Below are 22,329 nucleotides of genomic sequence, written 5' to 3'. Positions count from 1 at the left end.
ACCTAATAATGATTCATTATAATTTGATATGAGCTGAGTTTTAAGTTTGTACTATCTTCAGGAAAAAATAATTTGTTACTAGTATAAGCAGGATTATTGGGATAAAATTTTAACTTGCTTAGAAAAAAGAACTTCAGTAGCATACACATAATAATTCAGTCATCGAAGCCAAGAGGAGGTCGATAGAAAACATGGGTTTAACTCTAATTCATTCAACCCCTAACAGACTTTTTCCTAAAGTCTAACAATTACCAGTAATATCTTTGTTTGGAAAAATATTAGTCATTATTTTGTGTTTATAATTGGCACATTGTTTACAACAATCTGATTTAGCTTTTTTCTAGTACTTCTAGTAGTTAAGATATAACACAAATAAAGGCCATATATGACAAACCCATAGCTAACAGCATACTCAACGGTGAAAAATTGAAAGATTTTTTTCTTTAAGATTAGAAACAAGACAAGGATGCCCACTCTCTTCACTTCTGCACATACTACTAGAAGTCCTAGCTAGAGCAGTTAGGCAAGAAAAAGAAATAAAAAACATCCACTTGTAAAGGAAGACATTAAATTGTTGCTCTATGTAGGTAACATGAGCTTATATATAGAAAACCCTAAAGACTCCACCAAAAAACTGTTAGAACTATTAAACAAATTTAGTGAAGCTGTAGGACACAAAATCAACACACAAAAAAGTAGCATTTCTATACACTAGCAACAAACTATCTGAAAAAGAAATCAATAAAAGTAATTTTATCCATAATAGCTACCGAAAGCATACTTAACAATAAATTTAGCAACCAAGGAGGTGAAAGACCTCTACACTGAAAACTGTGTATCAAGTACAGATGACAAAAGCAAAAATAGACAAATATGATTACATCAAACTGAAAAGCTTCTATATGGCAAAAGAAACAGTCAACAGAGTGAAGAGACAACTTACAGAATGAGAGAAAATATTTGTAAACCCTACATCTGATAAAGAGCTAATATCTAAAATATGTAAGGAACTCAAATAACTCAATAGCAAGAAAACAAATAACCTGATTTTAGAATCGGCAATGATTTTAAAAAGCACTCAAATAATATTTGTCAAAAGAAGATATTTAAGTGACCAATAGGTATATTTAAAAATGCTCAACACCACTAATCATCAGAGAAGTGCAAATTCAAGTCACAATGAGAGATCACCTCATGCCTGTTGAATGGCTATTATCAAAATGACAAAAAATAATAAATACCGGCAAGGCTGTGGGGAAAAGGGAACACTTGCACACTATTGATGAGAATGTAAATTAGTTCAGCCATCATGGAAAACAGTATGGAGGTTCCTCAAAAAATTAAAAATAGAACTACCTTATGATCTGGCAATCCCACTACTGGTGATACATACAGAGAAAATTAAATCAGTATACTGAAGAGATATCTGTACCCCCATGTTCATTTCAGCATTATTCATAAAAGCCACGATGTGGAATCAACCTAAGTGTCTAGCAACAGATGAATGGATGAAGAAAATGTGGTATATAAACAAATAGAATAGTAGCCACCTTTAAAAGAGAAGGAAATCCTGTCATTTGCAATATGGATGAAACTAAAGGATATTATGTTAAATGAAATAAGCCGGGCACAGAAAGACAAATACCTTATCATCTCACTTATTTGTGGACTCTAAAACAATTGTTAACTCACAGAAACAGAGAGTAGAATAGTGCTTACCAGGGGCTGGGTAGGTGGAAGTGAAGGGGTGATTGGGGAGATGTGGGTCAAAGGATACAAAATTTCAGTTATATAGGAAGGATAACTTCAAGAGATCTATTGTACAGCATGGTGACTAAAATTAGTAAGAGTGTATTAGATTGTTGCAAAAGTAATTTCGTTTTTTGCTATTGAAAAATGACAAAAATCGCAATTACTTTTTTTACACACATATTAAAAATCACTAAGAAGGGGTAAGGTGGCTCATACTTGTAATTGCAGCACTTTGGGAGGCCAAGGTAAGCAGATCACTTGAGGCCAGGATTGAGACCAGCCTGGCCAACATGGCAAAACCCTGTCTCTACTAAAAATATAAAAATTTGCTGAGCGTAGTGGTGTGCACCTGTAATCCCAGCTGGTGGCTAAGGTAATAGAATCACTTGAACCTGGGAAGCAGAGGTTTAGTAAGTCGAGATCACACCACTACACTCCAGCCTAGGTCACAGAGTGAGACTCTGTCTCAAAAAATAAATAAATAATCCTAAGAGTACAATTTAAGTGCTCTACCACACACACACACGCACACACAAAGTATGTGAGTGCATGTTAATTAGCTTGACTTAGCCATCATAATGTGTATATATATTTCAAAATGCAATGTCATACATGATAAATATATACTATTTTTGTCAGTTAAAACAAAAAGATTTAGTACAATGTGTTTGAAACTTGAGCAAATGTTTAGTTTATATAGTTAGTGAAATAGTTGTTAAGTCTTTTTTGAACACTTTCTAAATCACATAGTTAACTTATTAAACTCTATTTAAGCATTGGCTCATAATATCGTCCTCTCATTTTTTTCATAGTATGAAAATGGGACAAATTATAAATATTCTTCATGCCATCCCCCCTGGCTGTCCTTTTCGATCATATGAAGATTTCCAGAGACACTGGGATGTCCTGGTAAGGAATGGAAATATATGTTACATTAGAAGTTATTTGATTTTTGTTTATTGTAACTTAACCTAAGTTGAGCTTTCTCTAAGATGTTTAAATTTTGTGATTAATTTTTAGTATGGCTATAAACTTCCAGATGATTGTAGAAAACTTAAAATATACTGCAACGTCTATTTCAAAATGCTCGGAGAAAGGACCTTCACATATCCTTTACACACCAATTGTTTGAAGCAGATGCTCTCTGCCCACCTTATAATCTAGTTTTGTTTCAGCTCTCATGGTCATACTTTCCAACCTTCTCTATGTCTGACTGAAACTGTGGTACATTTCCCCCAACTTCTTATCTGCACAAGTGTTTTTGGTGTGCTTAGAATTTCTTTCTATTTTTATTTCAGGATGAGCTTAATAAGGATATTTTCTTTTAACACCACTTCAACAATTTAGAAAACCAAAGTTAGACAGAAAAAAAATGTGTACTTAGAAAGTAGAAAACAATCATGATTCTCCTTAGCCAAGTGCTCCCTCCAGTGGCATTTCAGATACAATTGAAAGGGTTGGATTAAAAGGGTAGGTGGTAAACAAAAGATTTTTTTGTAAAACAAGATTTTTCTTTTGAGGAGATTATCTAATTTTATAGGCAAATTTTAGATGATTTGACTTAGGCTTAATTGCACCCCATTGACTTAAGAAAATGCCTTTTTAAACAGCATTTTTAAAAATTGAAATATACACATAAAAAGAGTGTTAAGTGCTCAGGCAAAACTCAAATCTTAGTACTGATTTTACCATTTGTATCTGTATTCTGACCTGCTGGAGTTTAAAAATGAAACAAGGAAGAGCCATAGTGTTGTCTTTTTGCATTCTACGTTTCCTAAGCCAAACTTATTTTAATAGTAAAACTGGGGTTAGCATATGTCCATTATTTTCTTTCATAAGATGCCAATATATTATTCAAAGTCTTCAGAATATGTTTCATCAGAAAAAGTAACTGCTTTTCTCAAAGAACTGCTTTTGCAGCTTGAGTACAATCTGTATGTATTATTCTCTGTCCTGAATTTTTCACTGTTTTTGGAGGTGCAATCTGTTCATTGTTATACTTATATTGTAATTCGTAAGGGTTATAGTATCTTCTTTAAAAATCTTTTTTGGAATACCGTAATTGCCCTTTCATTTAGAAAGCTGTATCATAAGATATTATGAATTCTCTTGATTTGGAGTGTTAGAATAGAAAGAATGAAGATCCCTGTGAGAAAATATGCTTTCAGCTGTGGATGGTATCAGATAAGCAATATAAAAAGAGTTAGGATGTATTTATGTGTGCCTTTTTGACATTGGTACTTTAATACTTTTTAAAATTACATATAAATTTCTTCCTCTTATGTAAAAAAATTCAGACATTGTTCTTTAACATTGTTCAGATATCCTCTCAGTTGCATCAGAAGTCAGCCTGTACAGTTCTTTCCAAGAGTAGATTCGGAAGTTGTGTTGAAAAGTTTTCTTTCAGATTTAAAATCTAAACTGCACCATATATGTGGATTTCCCATAAAGATGACAAGTAAACCGTGCTACTACACACAAGAACTAACTAAACCTTGTATACAGGTAAGCGATCTCTTGTCCTATCTAGTTCTCCAAGGCATATTATCCACCTATTTTACTTGAATCTCTTGCCTTCTGGGGTGGAATACCAAACCCAAAGTGAGTAATTCTTTTCTCTCAGTTCAATGTTTTCCTAATACTATTTGTTATTATTATTATTATATTTAACACAGTACTATAGTAGTAGTTGTTTACTGAAATGTTCCACCCACATCCAAGATATAAATGAGTTGGGTTATTGGAGAGTAAAGAGACAGAGTTTTATGAACAGTATGTATTTGGAGACATTGTGATGTCAGTACAAGCTCAGTTAAGTGGAAGGTAAGATGCCTGCCCCTCACCAAGTCAGATAAGCTGGGGCTTCTATGCAACCACTTAGAGCTTAAAGTATGATCTCTGCTGTATAAGGAAGACAGAGGGCTAGTGTCTGGCTCCTGTCTGACTTCATTAAGAAATTAATATAATTGGCTGTCCGCTAATGGACAAGTTAAAGAAGAAATTGCCATTTGGGGATTGGCCAACACCCCAGAGTTTGTCAGAAAAAAGCGGTTGAAGACTTAACTTGAAATCAGATTCAGGGTTTATATTTTTACTGAGGCTGGAAACTATTGGGGAGGGAAGATATTTCCTACTGAGTTTGTCTCCTCTGCATTTTAAAAATCCATTCTTATGGTGACACATGGCACACATATAGAAAAGTAATACTGTACTGCTTAATGAATGATTATCAAACATCCATGTAACCATTACCCAGAGAAAACATAGAACCTTGGCCAGGTGCGGTGGCTCACGCCTGTAATACCAGCACTTTGGGAGGCTGAGGCAGGCGGATCACCTGAGGTCAGGAGTTTGAGACCAGCTTGACCAATATGGAGAAACCTTGTCTCTACTAAAAATAAAAAAAATTAGCCAGGCGTGGTGGCGCATGCCTGTAATCCCAGCTACTCAAAAGGCTGAGGTAGGAGAATTGCTTGAACCTGGGAAGCAGAGGTTGCAGTGAGCTGAGATCGCACCATTGCACTCCAGACTGGGCTGCAGAGTGAGAGTCCATCTTAAAAAAAAAAAAAAAAAATAGAACCTTGCCAGGACTTGAGAAGCCTCCTACTTGCATCTTCCTAGTCATAACTCCTTTCCTCCTTCCAAAAGGTGACACTTCTATGGAAATTATTCCTTTTTTATTAACTATGTGTCCTTAAACATCACATTTCATTTTGCCTGCTTTAGAACTTGATATAAAATAAATCATTGAGTATGTATTCCTTTGCACCTGGCTTTTTAGGCTCAGCGTCACGTTTGTGATATTCATCCATATCGTTCCACTTAGCTGTAGTCAGTTTACTTCCCTTTATAATGTAGCATTTTATTATATGATTATGCAATAATTTATTCAGAATATTATTGATGAATGTTTGGATGGTTTCTCTTTGGGGGCTATTACTAGTGATGCTGTGATGAACATTCTTGTGTATGTCTGCTGGTGCACATGTACATGAAACCTCCAGGAATAGAATTGGTATGAAGATTTCTAACTTTGCTGGCTACACCAAACTATTTCCCTAACTGATTTGTACTCCCCTCTGCCCTAAAGCAGTATAGGAGAATTTATGTTGCTTCACATCCTTGCCCATTTTTGGTATTGTTGGTCTTTTATTTCAGCCATTCTGGTAGGTGTATTTGTTACTATGTGTTTTTAATCTGCCTTTTCCTGATTATTAATAAGATTGCATATCTCTTCATATGTGTATTGGCCATTTGGATTTTTTTTTGAAATTCCATTCTTTCATTTTTCCACTGTTACATGTTTTCTGATTGATTTATATGTATTTTTAACATAAGCCAGATATGAATTCTTTATCAGTTATACACAATTATCTTCTTTCATTCTATAACATGCTTTCTCTCTTAATTCTTGGTGTTTTAATATTGTCTTTGCCAGCAGGTCCTAATTTATAATCAAAACGATCAGTCTTTTTTTTATGGTTGCTACTTTTTATATCTGGTTTAAAAAATCTTTCTGTACCCCAAAGTCATGAGGTATTTTCCTCTAATATCATCCAATAAAAGCTTGTTTTCCATTCACGTTAAGATCTACAATGCAAATGGAATTTATTTTTGTAATATGTGATGTAGGGAGTCAGATTTGTTTCTTAATATGGATATCTATTTGTTCAAGCCAAAAATAAAATAGACAGTTCTTTCCCCAGTACATTTTTCCCAATTCTTTTTCTCTCCCCTCAGTACTTCAGAGCACTACCTTTGTCATGAATCCAGTGTCTTTGTGTGTATGGTATTGTTTCAGGCTGCTTTAATCTCTTTCTCTGGTCAGTTTGTTGATCCTAGCACCAATATCATGCTTTTAGAATTATCTTAGTTATGTAATCTTAAATTTTATATTTATTATAAATAGTGTTTTAATCTTAAATTTTGTAAGATTTTTGAAATTTGATAAAGCATCTTATCTATTGATTTGTACATTTCCATACACATTTAGTTTCAACTTGTCAACTTACACATAGACACAGACACATGTGTGCGTGCACGCACACACACACACACAGAGACAGAGAGAGCATGTTGGGATTTTGATGGGAATTTCATTGAGTCTTATAATCTATGAATATTGTATATTTCTCCACATAATATATATATACTTTAATTTCTCTCAATAATAGCTTATAATTTTATGCATAGGGAAGTCCATATTTTCTACACATAAGTTATTTTAAAATGTACTTATCAATTATATGAATTATTTTGAAATGTACTTACTAACTTTCTAAGATACAGGAATGTTCTAGCTATCTTTTTTGGGGGGGAATTTCTAGTTCAAATACATTATTGTCAGTTGCTGAGAAGTGTTTTCTAGTCTCCCAATATGATGTAGATTTATCTACTTTTCCTACTTTCAGATTTTGCTTTATGTATTCTGAGACCACAATATTAGATACATGTAAATTTAGAATTGTGAGTTGTTTATTTTCCTGGTCAGGGGCCAACTCCTCCCACTATTAGTTAGAGAAAAATTGTACAGAAACCTGAAAACCTAGACACAAAGGCCTACAGGCAAGGTTATTTCTTTAGAAGGGAGAATCAGTGGACAAACGCCAGTTAACATCTTTAAAATATTATTAAAAGTTTGTCCAGAGATAATATTTTTTAAAGTTGCTGCCAAGTCTGAATCTAAAGAATTTGGAAGAAGATATGTTTTTTTTTGTTTTGTTTTGTTTTTTGTTGTTTTTTTTTTGAGACAGAGTTTCGCTCTTGTTACCCAGGCTGGAGTGCAATGGCGCGATCTCGGCTCACCGCAACCTCCGCCTCCTGGGTTTAGGCAATTCTCCTGCCTCAGCCTCTTGAGTAGCTGGGATTACAGGCATGTGCCACCATGCCCAGCTAATTTTTTGTATTTTTAGTAGAGACGGGGTTTCACCATGTTGACCAGGATGGTCTCAATCTCTTGACCTTGTGATCCACCTGCCTCAGCCTCCCAAAGTGCTGGGATTACAGGCTTGAGCCACAGCTCCCAGCCGGAAGAAGATATGTTGTTACATCATGCATGTTTCTTGAATATACTTCTGGAGTACTTACGATTTTCAGCCCATGTCTGTTTTAGAAATAGTGATCAGAACAATGTACTTGTTAAAATTTGCTTCATAAATGTAAAATAACATTTAATTGGAAATTACGGTTTTATATTGCTCTTTACAATAAGAATTTATCCTACTCAATTCTATTGAGTGCCTTCTGCATGCCAGATGCTTTTATGTGTATTATTTCATTTAATAATTAAAACTGATTTTTAGATAAAGAATTTACTCAATTTTGCAGAAGAGGAGACCAAAGCTCAGAACATCCAAATAATTTTACCAAAGCCACACAGTTAAATGCATTGCAGAATTAGAATTGAAACCCAAGATTCCTAGTTCTGTAATTGGAAAAAGTTCATATTTGTAGCTAAGAGCTCAAGCTCCAGGAACAGGCTGCTTGAATTTGAACCTCTTAATAATTGTATAATTTAGGACAAGTTATTTGATGTCCGTGTGCCCAAGTTCCTTAGTAGTTGTAAAGTGAGGCAAAGGCTAGCAGTGGTAATGATAAAATTTGTCACAGATCGGGTTCTCTAGGAGCTGATTCTGAGGTGGAGTCTAGTGCACATGATGTTTGTTAGGGACTGCCTGTGAAAGCAATATCTGTGAAAGGCAGGAAGGAAGCAAGATTGGGGAAAGGAAGAAGTCAAAAACAAAGCAGACACCAGATGGCCCTGGCCACCCATCTGAGGAGCTCTGAGACTAAAATGGCCCGTCTGAGTTGTTCTGCACTGGCCTAAATAGCCAGGCCTTTCTAACCCCTTCTGCATCTATCATTGGATTTGGGCCACCCTGAGACCGGCATATCCTTGGGCATTGGCCCTCTGTAACCAAAGCAATCCCTAAAGGGGTTTCTGCTCCACCAGAGACACAGTAAGTCCTTCCTTTGAAGGGAGTCGTGTCTTTTGCAATACTTACTTCATAGTGGTTTTTAGGACTAAATGAGATAATACAGAGAAAAGATTCTTGGTGAGGTCTCAGTAAGTTATTATTACTAGACCACAAACATGTTAACCCTAAAATTCATGCAATGTAAAAGGCATAAATTTAAAAAATGGAAATCAAATTGATCAGACTACTTGATAAAACTCAGCCAAGTTAAAAAAATTAAATTAGGAATGCTTAGTCAAACTTGTATTTTTTAACATATAGAAAATGTCAGCGATACATAATGGAAATTAGTGTAATCATCTCTCATGTGCTTCTCATCTAACTCCCCCTTGACACATTTTTGGGTGGGAAGTAAACTGGAGGATTTTGGAATGAATCCCAAATGTAGTGTTTTACCTGTAAAGACTATGGCGTACGTTTCTATCTCATTTTAAAATATTTTTACATAACCCCCATATTATTACCACACCTAAAAGATGTAACATCTCAATATCAGGTACTAGTTCATACTGCAGTTTCCCATTTATCTCACACAGACTTATTTTTAGTTTTGTTTAAATCAGAATCCAAAAAATGGCTCACATACTTTATGTATGCCTCTTAAACCTCTTTATTCTGTAACATCTCGAACTCTCTCCCCTTTTAAATAGGCCACTTATTTGCTAGAAAACTAGATTGTTTTCCCCGGAGACTGTCCCATATTCTGAATTTGACTACTTCCTTGTTGTGTCATGTCACTTAAAGAAAATATTCTTCAAAAACCCGTATGTCCTATAAGCCTGTGGTTATATCTAAGCTTGACTGAATTCTGCTTCAACTTGAAGCAAGAAACACACTGAGGTTGTGCAAAGCACTGAACCAAATTTCAATCGATAAAACACTTTTGATTAGTCATCTTTGTCATTTCTCAAGTTTCATTTAGTTATTTAATATTAAGATTCTGTGAGATATTCATTCATATCTAAATGTAAGTTCAAGCTTTTATCCTTCAATAATGTTTTGTTAATGTATAAAGTTATATAAGTTGTATATAAATTCTAGAAATTAAAATTTAACCAAGTTACATTTGCGAATGACACTTAATGAATAAGTGAAGCAGAATAATGATAATGACATAATAAAACATTTTTTTTTGTTGGCTTGTGACTTCACAAAGCTATAGTTTGTTGACCATTAAGTATGTTTAAGTTCTATGAATTATTTATGATCTCATCTGCTGTTTACATAGTCTCTTTTGTAATCTTTTTATAAATTTTGAATATAAACCTAGAGGTTTCCCCCTTTGAGCTATTTACTTTATCTTAAAATGGAAAGAATGGGTAAATAATATATTGACAGGCTAGGGTAGGGAGCAAAAGAAACTTCTGGAAATTATGTTCACCATATGTATATTTCTAAAAGACAGCTGAAGAAGAAATAGAGTGTGAATATAAACATATTTTATACACAACACACATATTCTAGTACAGTTATATATCCAATTACAAATAATTTATTATATTAATCTGTCTGTGAGTTTTCTTTTATCTCAAGTAGTAGATATGCTATTTAAATGTTACTACAGTTTATAGAATCTAAGGATCCAAACACTCGATGTTCTTTGGTTTTCTATAATTGATTTTAACTTAGTTCTTTAACCCTTTTATCATCAAATGGAAAAAAATTCAATCTGGATACTTCAAGGTGACTCAGTCCCTTATGACAAAACATCTCTTTAAAATAAAAGTGTCCTTCAATCCAATTTAAGAACCTTCTTCTTAGGATAGCATCTGAGCAGGGAAATCTTGCATAGGATTAGGGTAGTGGTGTGTGATGAAGAGCACTGGTATGTTTGCCTAGTATGTTCTATAGCAGGGGTCCCCAACCCCCAGGCCATGGACCTACCAGTCCATGGCTTGTTAGGAAGCAGGCCACACAGCAGGAGGTAAGTAGTATGAGAGCAAGGGAGCATTACCGCCTGAGCTTTACCTCCTGTCAGATCAGCAGCAGCATTAGATTCTTGTAGGAGCATGAACCCTCTCTTGAACTGCGTACACAAAGGATCTAGGTTGCATGCTCCTTATTAGAATCTAATGCCTGATGATCTGAGATGAAACAGTTTCATTTCAAAACCATCCCTCCTACCACTCGGTCCGTGGAAAAATTGTCTTCCACAAACCAGTCTTTGGTGCCAAAAAGGTTGAGAACTACTTCTTTATAGCAAGAGAATGGTGCCCTACATTCTGCTCTCCTACACTTTAGCTGCTAACTGTGCAACTGAAAATAAAAGATTCATAATTAAGCTTTTCTGCAAAAGCAGAAGTGTGGCTTTACCTCACTTCTCCTTCCAAATATTTTATGAGTGCATCTGATTGGGTGGTTCTGAATCATGTCCAAACCCTAGCTGCAAAACATGAATTGTTAGATTTCCAGGCTTTGGTCTAGGTAGGAGCACTAGGAGGAAAGTGGAATGGAGGTTGAACACCAGTCTATCCTATCCATTTACCCTAACTCCCTTGTACAGGAGGTCTTCAGAAAAACAGCTGCATCCTCTCTCTACTCTCTCCAGAAGTATATATCCAATCCTGTTATGGGTTGAATTGTGTACATACACTGAACTCTTAACCCCCAGTACCTCAGGATGTGACTTTATTTGACACAGACTTACTGCAGATATAGTTAGTTGAAATGAGGTTATGCTATAGTAGGGTGGGCCGCTAATCCAGTATGACTAGTGTTCTTACAAAAAGGGGCAATTTGGATACAAACATACATAGAGGAAGAACACCATGTGAATGTGAAGAGGGCCTCTGCAAGCCAGAAAAAGAGCCTGGAACAGATCCTTTCCTCATGGCTCTCTGAAGGATTCAACCCTGCCAGCACCTTGGTTTCAGACTTCAAGGCTCTAAAACTAAGATAATATGTTTCTGTTGTTCAGGCCATCCAGTGTGTAGCCCTTTGTACCACATTCCCCTAGCAAACTAATACAAACCCCTTCTTGATGCATGCTTTTTCACTCAGCTGAGCAGTGTCAAGGCGCAGTAAGCCAGTAATTCTTCCTTGGTTAGCTTCCATATTTCTTCATTCAGGGTCATGAAACTTAGCTGGGATTTCTTTGTGCCCCTTGAAAGTAATGGGCAAATTAAGAAGGATGTGCTATGGTCTGAATGTGTTTCTATAAAATTTAAATGTTGAAACCCTAACTCCCAAGGTGATGATATTAGGAGGTAGGGTCTTTGGGAGGTAATTAGGTCATGGGGGTAGAGCTATGCTAAACAGGATTAGTGTTATTTAAAAGGCCCAAGAGAGATCTGCCTTGATCTGGAACTTCCCCACCTCCAGAACTGTTGGATCCTGGATTTCCCAGCCTCCAAAACTGTTGTTTATAAGCTACCCACTTTGTTGTAGCAGCCAAAACAAAATAAGATGGGGTGTCTTCTTGCCCTGGTGGTATGGGTAAGCCTCCAACTGGAGTAATCTCCAGGTAAGAAATGAATCCTAGTTGGCTATTTTCAGCATCACCCCCAAATCTCAGTATTTTCTTGGGGATTTTCCATTTTTCCCAAGGATAGTCAGCATGGAAGGAGTAGTATTGTTCTCCATAATGACTTTATATTATGTCAACTTAAGTATTATGGAACTAGGTTTCTTGCAGTTTCCTTCTCCACATCATTTTGGCCATGTGACAGTACTCCTCCCATTGAGATATGGGTCTCTGTTCTCTTGAGTCTGGTTGTCCCTATGACAGAGTGATGCAACATACTCTGAGGCTAGGTCTTTAGGAGAAACAGCTTCCACCTGGTCTTTCTGGACAACCCCATCTGGGAGAGATTCCCCAGCAGAGAAAGAGACTGCCTGTCAGCGTTCCAGCCAACAGCTAGCATCACCCATCACATGTAAAAGAGGAAGGGACTCCAAGGTGACTCCAGCTGCAGAGTATCTAATCACATAGCATGAGAGATGCCAAGCTAAGCCAAGCCAATCCCCAGAATAGCGAGAGATGATAACATAATTATTACTGGTTTTAAGCAACTAAATTTTGGTATGATTTATTATACCTAGTAGATAATTGGATTAATCTCTTACTTGTGCCTATTTACAACTCTGATTTCCCAAAACTTTCCTATTCTCTTCTCAACCTCATCCAACAATAGAATCTCCAGTAGTGAAGAGAAAAACCAATCATTCAAGTTTGCATATTATTCCTAGCAGCTTAAAAATGTTTATTTCAAGCTGTGAACCTGTGTTTTCATGGGGAAAGTGAGAAAAGAACTTGATGTTCAGTGTTTCAGATTATTGCCACCTGTCACTCTTTTATAGACAACAGGACTCAATAGATACATACTTTCAAAGACAATACTTTCTGCCAACAGATGAGTGGATAAAATATGCTCTATATATACAGTGGAATAGTCAATCATGAAAAGGAATAAGTCTTGCACTCACTGCAACATACATGAACCCAGAAAACATTATGCTAAGTGAAATAAGTGAAACACAGAAAGACAAATATTGTATGATTCCACTTACATGTGGTACCTAGAATGGGCAAATTCATACAATAGAAAGTAAAATAGAGGTTACCAGGGACTGGAAGGGAAAGGAAACAGGAAATTATTATTTACAGAGTACAAAGTTTCTGTTTGGAATGAAAAAAAATGTGGAAACAGATAATGTTGATGGTTATGTAACACTACTTATAAATGGTTAAAATGGTAAATTTTATATTATTTATGTGTATGCATATGTATATACACAGTTGTTCTTTAAAAGACTGTAAACACTTGGCTTTTTTTTTTTAAACATATCTGACAAATTTGTTTGACAAATACTTGCTTAATTGCTATCAGGTACCAGGCATTGTGGTAGGCAGTGAAAAAATAAACATGATTAAAACACAGGTAGCGCCTTCCCTGTAATCAAAATCCCATTTATTCCTAAAGGCCTAGCGTAGATGCAGCCACCTCTTCATTTATTTCTTTGAACAAAGATTTTTTTAGTAACTGTGAAGGATATAAGAGTAAATAAATCATGGTTCTTACCCTTCAAGAATCTAGTACCTACTTAGGAAGATGGAACATGTGCACTAAAAGATAAGAGAGCTTACCTTGTACTATTTTTTTGACAAATATTATTTAATTGATAGCAGATCCTTGGGAGAGTTGACAGGAAAACAGTCACTCTATGGTAGATTGATGGGTTGGAGAAGGTGGGACTTTGAGTACATAAAGGAGGTCATACCTTGTCCAGTGAGCAAGACAGCAGCATGAATATGTTTGGAAGACAATGGGTAGCTGTATGGATGGTTTGTATAGTAGATTTATATGAACTGTAGAATGTACTTTTATCTTTAGATGGTATCTAAAGGAGGATACAAGCCATAAGAAATGTATACATTTCCATCAAAAGGCTCATTTTTATTTTGTTTTTCTTTACCTGTTCGGTATATCATAGTGTTGCTTTATATTCTCATTTGGTTGATATTTTATATTATATGCAGTTAAGTTTATACAGTTAAGTTTCCATTAACGGCATTATTAACATTTTTAAATTTGTTTAATCTCTATTCTTTCAGGAAAACAAAGTCAAGCCACCCAATTTGACCACTAAAAAAATGTTCAGGGCATCTCTGACTCAAGCCACTTCCATGAAACCTGCCTGTGCTCAAAATCTTCTACCATGTTCAGCAGCAGTGGACCACAAGGTGGCGCCTTCAGTCAGCCTGCCAACATCACGCATTTTCTCACCTTTGCACCTGCAGCCAGAGTCTGTTGAGGGTAGAAAGAAATCCCTGCCTATCAGGGCTCCACAAGTACATTTGGAAGTATTAATGCCCAACAGAGGAAATACTGAAGTTCAACACACGAATCTTAGCTCCCAAAGTAACATCACTTCTAAATTTGTACCAGTTTTCAAAAATAAATTGTTAGAAATGAACAAAAATACCTCAGCACTTGGCAGCCCAAAAAGAAAACAGCATGTTGTGACACACTCTAACTTGTTTTCACACAAAACTAGTATGATCGAGCATGATAAACTCAATTTAGGTCCAGCTATTAAAAAAAGATCTAATAGTAACATTCAGATGCAGGCTGCTAGCAATCAGGAGAATTTCAGACTTCTGCAAGAAAAAAAAATAGAGTCCTGTGAAAATATGACAAAATTTCCCTCTTCTAATCAAAAATCGACTGTAAGCTTAAACAAAAGTAAGCAACTATCTAATAATGCAGTATTTCTGATGTCAAATAACAATTTAGGGATTATAAAAAGTGCTGTTGACTTCCAAATGAATGGAAAAGAAAATTTAACAGGCAAACATATAACACAAATGTTAGGGAAAAGCCATGGGTCACTAAAACTGAAAAGACAACCACACATTTTTGAATCAGAAGGAGAAACAGAAGATCCCCGACTGCTACAGCAGCAATCAGAAAATCAAGCTAAAGAAGTTGGTACAAGTGACCACAGGTTGATAGTAAGCAAAATAGCCCATAGGTCTAAGAGAAAATTATGTCCAGAGTCTTCCAAAACTTCAAAGAAGCATCATTCCGTTACTGTGCACTATGACCAATCCAGTTCTTCTAAGAAGCAGGTAAAAATAAAATTATTCTGACACTAATTATCATATGCTATACATTTAAAACCCCTAAATAAAGATTTAAATGATTTCCCCAAGATCATCTAGAGCCATCTAATTAATAAACAGAATATCTACCCTAGGGCAACTGTAAGTATATGCAGTTAATTTGTAACAAAATGTGATTCTTCAATCTAATACAGATACTTCACTCAGATAAATCAAAATCTAAGAAATCTCTCATCATTCCCAATGCTTAGAACGTGGACCTGAAAGAAGAAAATGTCTACCAGGTAACAGATATCTTTTGATTTGTGTTTACATTATCTGAATTAGGAATGCCAAATGTAGGGGTCTCTACCCTCTTGGTAAGAAGGAGCTACTTTTAAATTCTTTGAAACACTAAAATCAGCAAAGAAATAGGACATGGTGGGAACAGTACACCCTTGAATAAGAACTGTACACAGCAGCTGTTTTGCAATGACTCCAATGAGGGGCAAATGCAAGTGGTCCACTCTGGGCTTCCTCCCACTCTGTTCTGGGGATCCTTGCAGACTAGGAATCACTCACACAGCAGCAGCAGACTATCTCAGGACAGAAGATTTGGACAGCTTCTAGAATATCTACTTCTTGGGATACTTACCCAAGCTAATAAACCTGAAATGATGTTTCAAAGGTCAATGATTTAGTTAAAATTTACTCCAAAAGTGCTACAGTGTTGACTATGTTTAAACTTGATATTCAGTTGCTAACACTGAGTTCATGGCACTGAATTTACAAAATAATACATCTGGAAATTACATTTCATTTTGTTCTGCCATCTGTTCTGTTCTAAGAACAAACATATTACTAAAATATCCATAAGTTCTTGTTTACGTAGAACTATTGGAATACTTTCAATTCAGATTCTTTAAGAACCAACTAGAAAACACTTTCTTTTCCAACTGCTATTTCTTCCTATAACTAAGAGAATTTTCAATCTGATTTTAATTAACCAAAAGGTATTTAACTTTTTTCCTGTGTACATTATGTTGTTGTATTTTATGTACTTTTTGACATCTTAACATTTTAATGCAGTCAGAAGGTGGTTGAGGAAAAAAGGCAGGTGCTTTGAAGATGTTATTTGCATTTTAGCAAACTGACACAAGAACAGAAAATCAACAACACGTTCTCACTCATAGGCAGGTGTTAAACAATGAGAACACATGGACAGAGGGAGGGGAGCATCACACACTGGGGTCTGTTGGAGGTAATAGGGGAGGGACGACACGGGGTAGGGAGGTTGGGGAGGGATAACGTGGGGAGAAATGCCAGATATAGGTGACGGGGGGATGGAGGCAGCAAACCACATTGCCATGTGTGTACCTATGCAACAGTCCTGCAAGTTCTGCACATGTACCCCAGAACCTAAAAAGCAATAAAATATTTTTTAAAAAGAAAGAAATCTATTATAGGTTTCATATTGTTTTAGAGGTATAGCACTTTCTCACTTTGAACTACTTAAGTCCTTACACAATTTTTAAAATTAAAAAGTCATGCAGGAGTGGGGGCTTACACCTGTAATTCAAACACTTTGGGAGGCTGAGGCGGGCAGATTGCTTGAACTCAGGCATTCCAGAGCAGCCTAGGCAACATGGGTGAGACCTTGTCTCTGCAAAAAATATAAAAATGTAGGGCTGGGTGTGGTGGCTCACACCTGTAATTCCAGCACTTCGGGAGGTCAAGGGGGGTGATTCACCTGAGGTCAGGAGTTTGGGACCAGCCTGGGCAACACGGTGAAACCTCGTCTCTACTAAAAATACTAAAAATTAGCCGGGCGTGGTGGCAAGCGCCTGTAATCTCAGCTACTTGGGAGGCTGAGGCAGGAGAATCACTTGAACCCAGGAGGCAGAGTATGCACCATTGCACTCCAGCCTGGGTGATAGAGACTCCTTCCCCCTCCCCCGCAAAAAAATAGCTGGGCATGGTGGTATGTGCCAATAGTCCCAGCTACTTGGGGGGCTGAGGTGGGAGAATTGCTTGAGTCTGGGAGGTGGAGGTTACAATGAGCTGTGTTTGCCACTGCACTCCAGCCTGAATGACAAAGTGAGACCCTGTCTCAAAATAAATATTAAATAAAATTTTAAAAATTATTTCATCAGGTAGGAGTAACATAATGAGGAAATTTTTAATATTTCTTTAAATTTATGGGGTACAAGTACAATTTTGTTACATCGATGTATTATAGTGGTAAAGCCAAGGCTTTTAGTGTATTCATCACTGGAATAATATACATTGTACCCGACTAAGTAATTTGTCATCATTCACCCCCTCCCACCCCATACTCTTCTGAGTATTGTCCATCATTCTGCACTCTATGTCCATGTGTATACACTATTTAGCTCCCACTTGCAGGAATCATTACAGAAAATAATTTCCCCTAAATAGAAACTTGATACATACTCCTGTAAAAACCTTGAGTAGTACAGAGCAGTTTCAAGAAAAAAGTTAAAAAAAAATCTGTAATTTCTCTTTGCAGAGATGACCGTTCTAAGCATACAATGAACACTCTTCTAGAAGTCTCCCACACTCCTGTGACCATGAAGTCAGCTCTGCATACTACTGTGGAACCTCCTTTTTCACTCAACAGTTGTTTCTTTTTAATGTTTGCATAGCATTTTGTTACATGTGGGTGTACTGTATTTACTAGTTCGCTACTGATTGGCACTTGAGTTATTCCCAATTGTTCACTCTTACAACAATGTCATGTAAATAGTCTCATGCAGATTTTTGCAAAATATCCAGTGATCTTATACAGTAGTTTTGATAGTTGAAAATTTCTTTGTTTTGCCCTATTTTATTATTGAAATTTTAATTTATCATTTTTATTATCAAAATTTTCAAACCATCTAAAGCACAGATAAGAGCATGAAGAATCTCTAAGTACCTATTGCCCAGCTCTACCAGTTATTAATATTTTGTCACTGTTTCATCTGTTCCTCACAGACATGCCCTTTTTTGCTGTAATCTTTTAAAGCAAATTCAAGACATCATCAATTTTACCCATAAACACTAAAATATATATTTCTAACATCAGATATAGTATATTTTTTTTTCAGCAAACAAGAATGTGTATATATATATAACGTTTTGGGGATCTCTACTATATCTCTGCAGGCTCGCTAAATTTCACTTTTGTTTTTACATGCAAACTAACAGGAAGCCCTGAATAAATGTAAAACCTATTTCTCAACAAACTAGAGTCTTTATTAGGGTGGAGATTTCTGTTTTCTCTAATGCTCATTAGCATCTTCTGTGTGCCAGGCAGTGGGGAAAACAGTGTCCACTCCAGAAATGGATGAGACAGCCATGGCCTGAGCCCTGAGGGCTGCTGGTCTAGTCTCAATCAGATTCATTCTGGGTTCCTGGTACAGACTTAGGGATATGTATGTATTGAAGCACATGTCCAGAATGACCTTCTTCTCCATATTACAAATAAATTAACATTTGAAAAAACAGAGAAATGGAAATGGAGCTTCTCAGTCCATATTATTCTGGCTTTCAAACATTTTAGATTTTTAATGTATAAATTATTTGTTGCAACATATTTAAAAGAAACAAAAAATCTTCATTGGAAATTCTACTGAAACAATTATTATATAAAAATAGCCAGTAGAGATCCAAGTATAAGTAACTGATCTTTTAAATGTGATTTATTGTCTCCACCACTTCACTAAACCATTGCAATTAAAAGCAAAAATAAACACAAACTCTCCTTCAAACAGTAAATGTGACTCCTCCTCCTGAAATTGTGTTTAGTTAATTTGCTATATACCTTTAAGCATTTCTGTTTTCCAGAATTATCTCTATTTCCCAATTATTTTACCATTTTCATAAGGATACACATTTTGTCTGAAGCCCATTTTTGAGTATGGTTTTCTCATTCTCAAGTTTGTATTATAGATACCTAGTAGACTGCTATAAAGAGTGGTATGTCATTTTGTTTGTGAGGCTGTGCTGAAAATAACATTAGTAAGTATGCATATTTGATGAGCACAGTCATCCATAGCATGTAGTCATTCCTGAAGCCAGCCCTCCCCACTGTTCACCTACTCCCAGGCTGCCTTCCTGATGCTGCCCACTCACTATGCCTCAGGTAATGGAGATGTACTTTATTATTACGCTCAGCAAAATAATGAAAACCATACATCCACTGCTGAAGTAGTATGCAGCATCTTCCAGTTCTTTATGAAATCTTGGTAGTCCCCTCCTATACTCCATTACTGTCTAAAACTTAGAATATATAGTATAGTACTTCAGTTAGATCAGTGTTAACCTACATAGCAAAACCTGCCATGTTAATGTTAGTCTATTTTTTGTTTAAAGTAGGTTTTATTTTTATCTTACAATATTTATCCTAATGAAAGTTATAAAAATATATGCATATATGTATACATATATGTGTGATTTAATATATATTTTTGATTTCATATTTCATGTTCCAAGAAGAGGTTCTAAGTAAAATTTCTGTGTTAAATCACCAGAGAAATCAATTAAGATTTTGGTTCATTTTAAACACTGCAATTTTTGAAAGCCAAAATAATTCCAAATCTAATTAGGGGGAGCTACATTTTACTTCTTTAAGTTTTTGGTGATTTATATGCAGCGTAGACCACCCTCCCACTAGAAATTATTCTTATATTACAATTGTATATTCATTTTGGAACCATTTTAATTTTAAAACCATAAGTAAATAATTTTATGTTTGCCTATGTCCAGCAGTTTAAGAAATCAGCCATTACTTGAAAAAACCTATGGCAATGTCAAAGTTAATGCCAAGAATCATATTTCTAGGAATGCAAAAGTGCTTCTCTTATATATTAGGTTTCACAGTATTCTTTGCCTACTATATTTGTTTTTATTTCTATTATATATCATAATTATACATTTTTATTTTATTTGCATTTTAAAAAATGTGGACTTGTTAATGACAAGCTTTTATTTGACTAACCAATTGACCAATTTTTGCTGTTTTCAAACTGCATATGATGGGTTATTACACTGAAACTGCTAATATAGGGTATATTTACAAATATTTTAAAATGTCATGGTCCTTATGTTTTGATGCTTAAAATGTTTATGTTGTTGAACCCTACATAATGTCTTTTTCCAAATTAAAAATAATAAAGATATTTCTAATAGAAAGAGTGACTCTGTATAGGAATGGAAAGGCTTAGATAAACTACAAATTTCTTTCCCTCTGTGGTTCCATTTCTTCACATGCATTTGCTGCTGGACTCACGTAAACTACCTTAGGTCCTTAACACTTCATAGAACTTTTATTCTCAAAAGTCCTTCATTCTTTCATTTGACAGATATTTTAGTATTTGCTATGTGCAACCATTATTATAGACACTTGCAGTATATCAGTGAACACTGACATTACATTCTAGCAGGGAGACACAGATGATAAGGATAAGTAAGTAAATTATATAATGCAATAGAAAATGGCAAGTACAGTGGAAAAAAACAGAGCATGGTAAGGGAAATAGTAAGGGTAGGCTTCCTTGAGCAGAGACTTGAACGAGGAGAGCAAGTTGGCCACATGGAGTTGTCCTCTGAAGGACATGCTTTTTAGGCATAAGGAACAACCCGTGTGCTGGTAGAATATTTCAGGGGGAGCCCAGGTTAGAGTAAAAGGAGCAGAGAGGAGGAATTGCTTTATCCTGACTGAAATGGCGTTGAGGCCAAAAAAGTGAAGTGATCTGACTAGGTTTTAATAGGACCCTTCTGACTGCTGTGTTACGAATAGATTTGGGGTGAGGGTGAGGGGTGAGAAGAAACAGGGACACCAGTTAAGAATCCAAGAAACAGATGGCAATAATGGCTTGCACCACTACGGTAGCAGTGGAAGGTATGAGCAGTGGGGATTCTGAGGGTAGAGCCCACTGGCTTGGGGATTTAAGAGAAAGAGGTGTCTAAGATGGTACCAAGATTATTGGCTCACTTGGAAGCATGGGGTTATCATCAACTGAAAGGAGAGGAGTGGGTTTTGGAGTAAGAAGACTGAGAATTGACCATGAGATTTCACACATGGGAAGCATCGTTATCCTTAGGAGCAGTTTCCGTGGAATGGATCTAAGAGATAAGGGAGGTTGGAATTGGAAATCCCAAGAACAGACAGCTCCTTTGAGAAAAGTCATCAGTAGACTTTTCTAAATCCTTTTTTTCATTTTCTTCTAAATTGTTTTTTTGATTATCTCCTTTAAATGCTGTTCTCCCATGGCCCCTGTAATCTTAACATTTCTGGATAGATTTTTCCAGTTTCCTTTACCAACTGGAATTAAGTACTCCAGGGGACTTGAAGGAAAAACACATTTGGGTCACTGGAGAAATGGGAAGAAGGCCATTCCAAAGAGAGACTATGAGCAAAGGCATGAAGATGCATGTGTACTTAGGGAGCAGTGGATGCCGATTCTGGTGTGGTTAGCATGAGCTTCAGGTGGGGACCAGAATGACTGCAGATGAAAGGGGGAGGTTGTCCTAGGCCAAGGCCATGAAGTCATCCAGAGGCTTTCAGAAAACAAAACCAGAGGGCAGAGATGGAAAATCAGACTCCAGGGACAGACCCAGAAATGGCAGCTCCTGGAAAGCTGAGAGCACTATGTGCTACAGAGGTGGAGTCAGAGAGGAAGCTGCACTTTGAAGCTTGAGCTGCTGCAAGGAGAGTGTTGCTTTTTAAAAACAGAAAATGAAGGCATGGTAAGAAACAATGTGAGCAGATAGACGCCTGGTTTATGTGTTACCAACTGGGTTGGTGGCATTAGTCAAAGACCCTGGTAAAGAGAACCAATCGATAATGAGACTGAATCTCAGGAACTGACAGCATTTGAGAGTCATCCACAGAGACACGTCAGTGGGAGGTGTGCGTGCGAGTGCAGGGAGTGAAGCGCAACTGATGCTGGAGGAGTGGGGAGGAGGAAGGAGGATGGAGACAGTCGGGCTCTGGCAAGAACGCAGAGGTGAGGTCAGGGAGGCTGGGGAGAAGGGAGTGTCAGGAGCTCA

General features: G+C 36.3%; 1 protein-coding gene across 1 annotated transcript in view; it reads left to right on the top strand.

Annotated features, from left to right (window-relative positions):
* C13H18orf63 (chromosome 13 C18orf63 homolog) overlaps positions 1-20,422 on the top strand; it is a 45,110-nt gene extending 24,688 nt beyond the window's left edge. Inside the window, exons 8-13 of the mRNA XM_003925989.4 lie at positions 2,565-2,661; positions 2,773-2,858; positions 4,074-4,257; positions 14,284-15,300; positions 15,489-15,578; positions 17,804-20,422. Of these exons, the coding sequence (XP_003926038.1) occupies positions 2,565-2,661; positions 2,773-2,858; positions 4,074-4,257; positions 14,284-15,300; positions 15,489-15,545 (1,441 nt within the window). The 3' untranslated portion in view covers positions 15,546-15,578; positions 17,804-20,422. The remainder of the gene's footprint in view (positions 1-2,564; positions 2,662-2,772; positions 2,859-4,073; positions 4,258-14,283; positions 15,301-15,488; positions 15,579-17,803) is intronic.
* Positions 20,423-22,329: the final 1,907 nt, after the last annotated feature.

This window comes from Saimiri boliviensis, chromosome 13, assembly GCF_048565385.1.
Source record: "Saimiri boliviensis isolate mSaiBol1 chromosome 13, mSaiBol1.pri, whole genome shotgun sequence".
Taxonomy (NCBI): domain Eukaryota; kingdom Metazoa; phylum Chordata; class Mammalia; order Primates; family Cebidae; genus Saimiri; species Saimiri boliviensis.
This window is presented reverse-complemented; position numbering and strand designations above follow the sequence as displayed.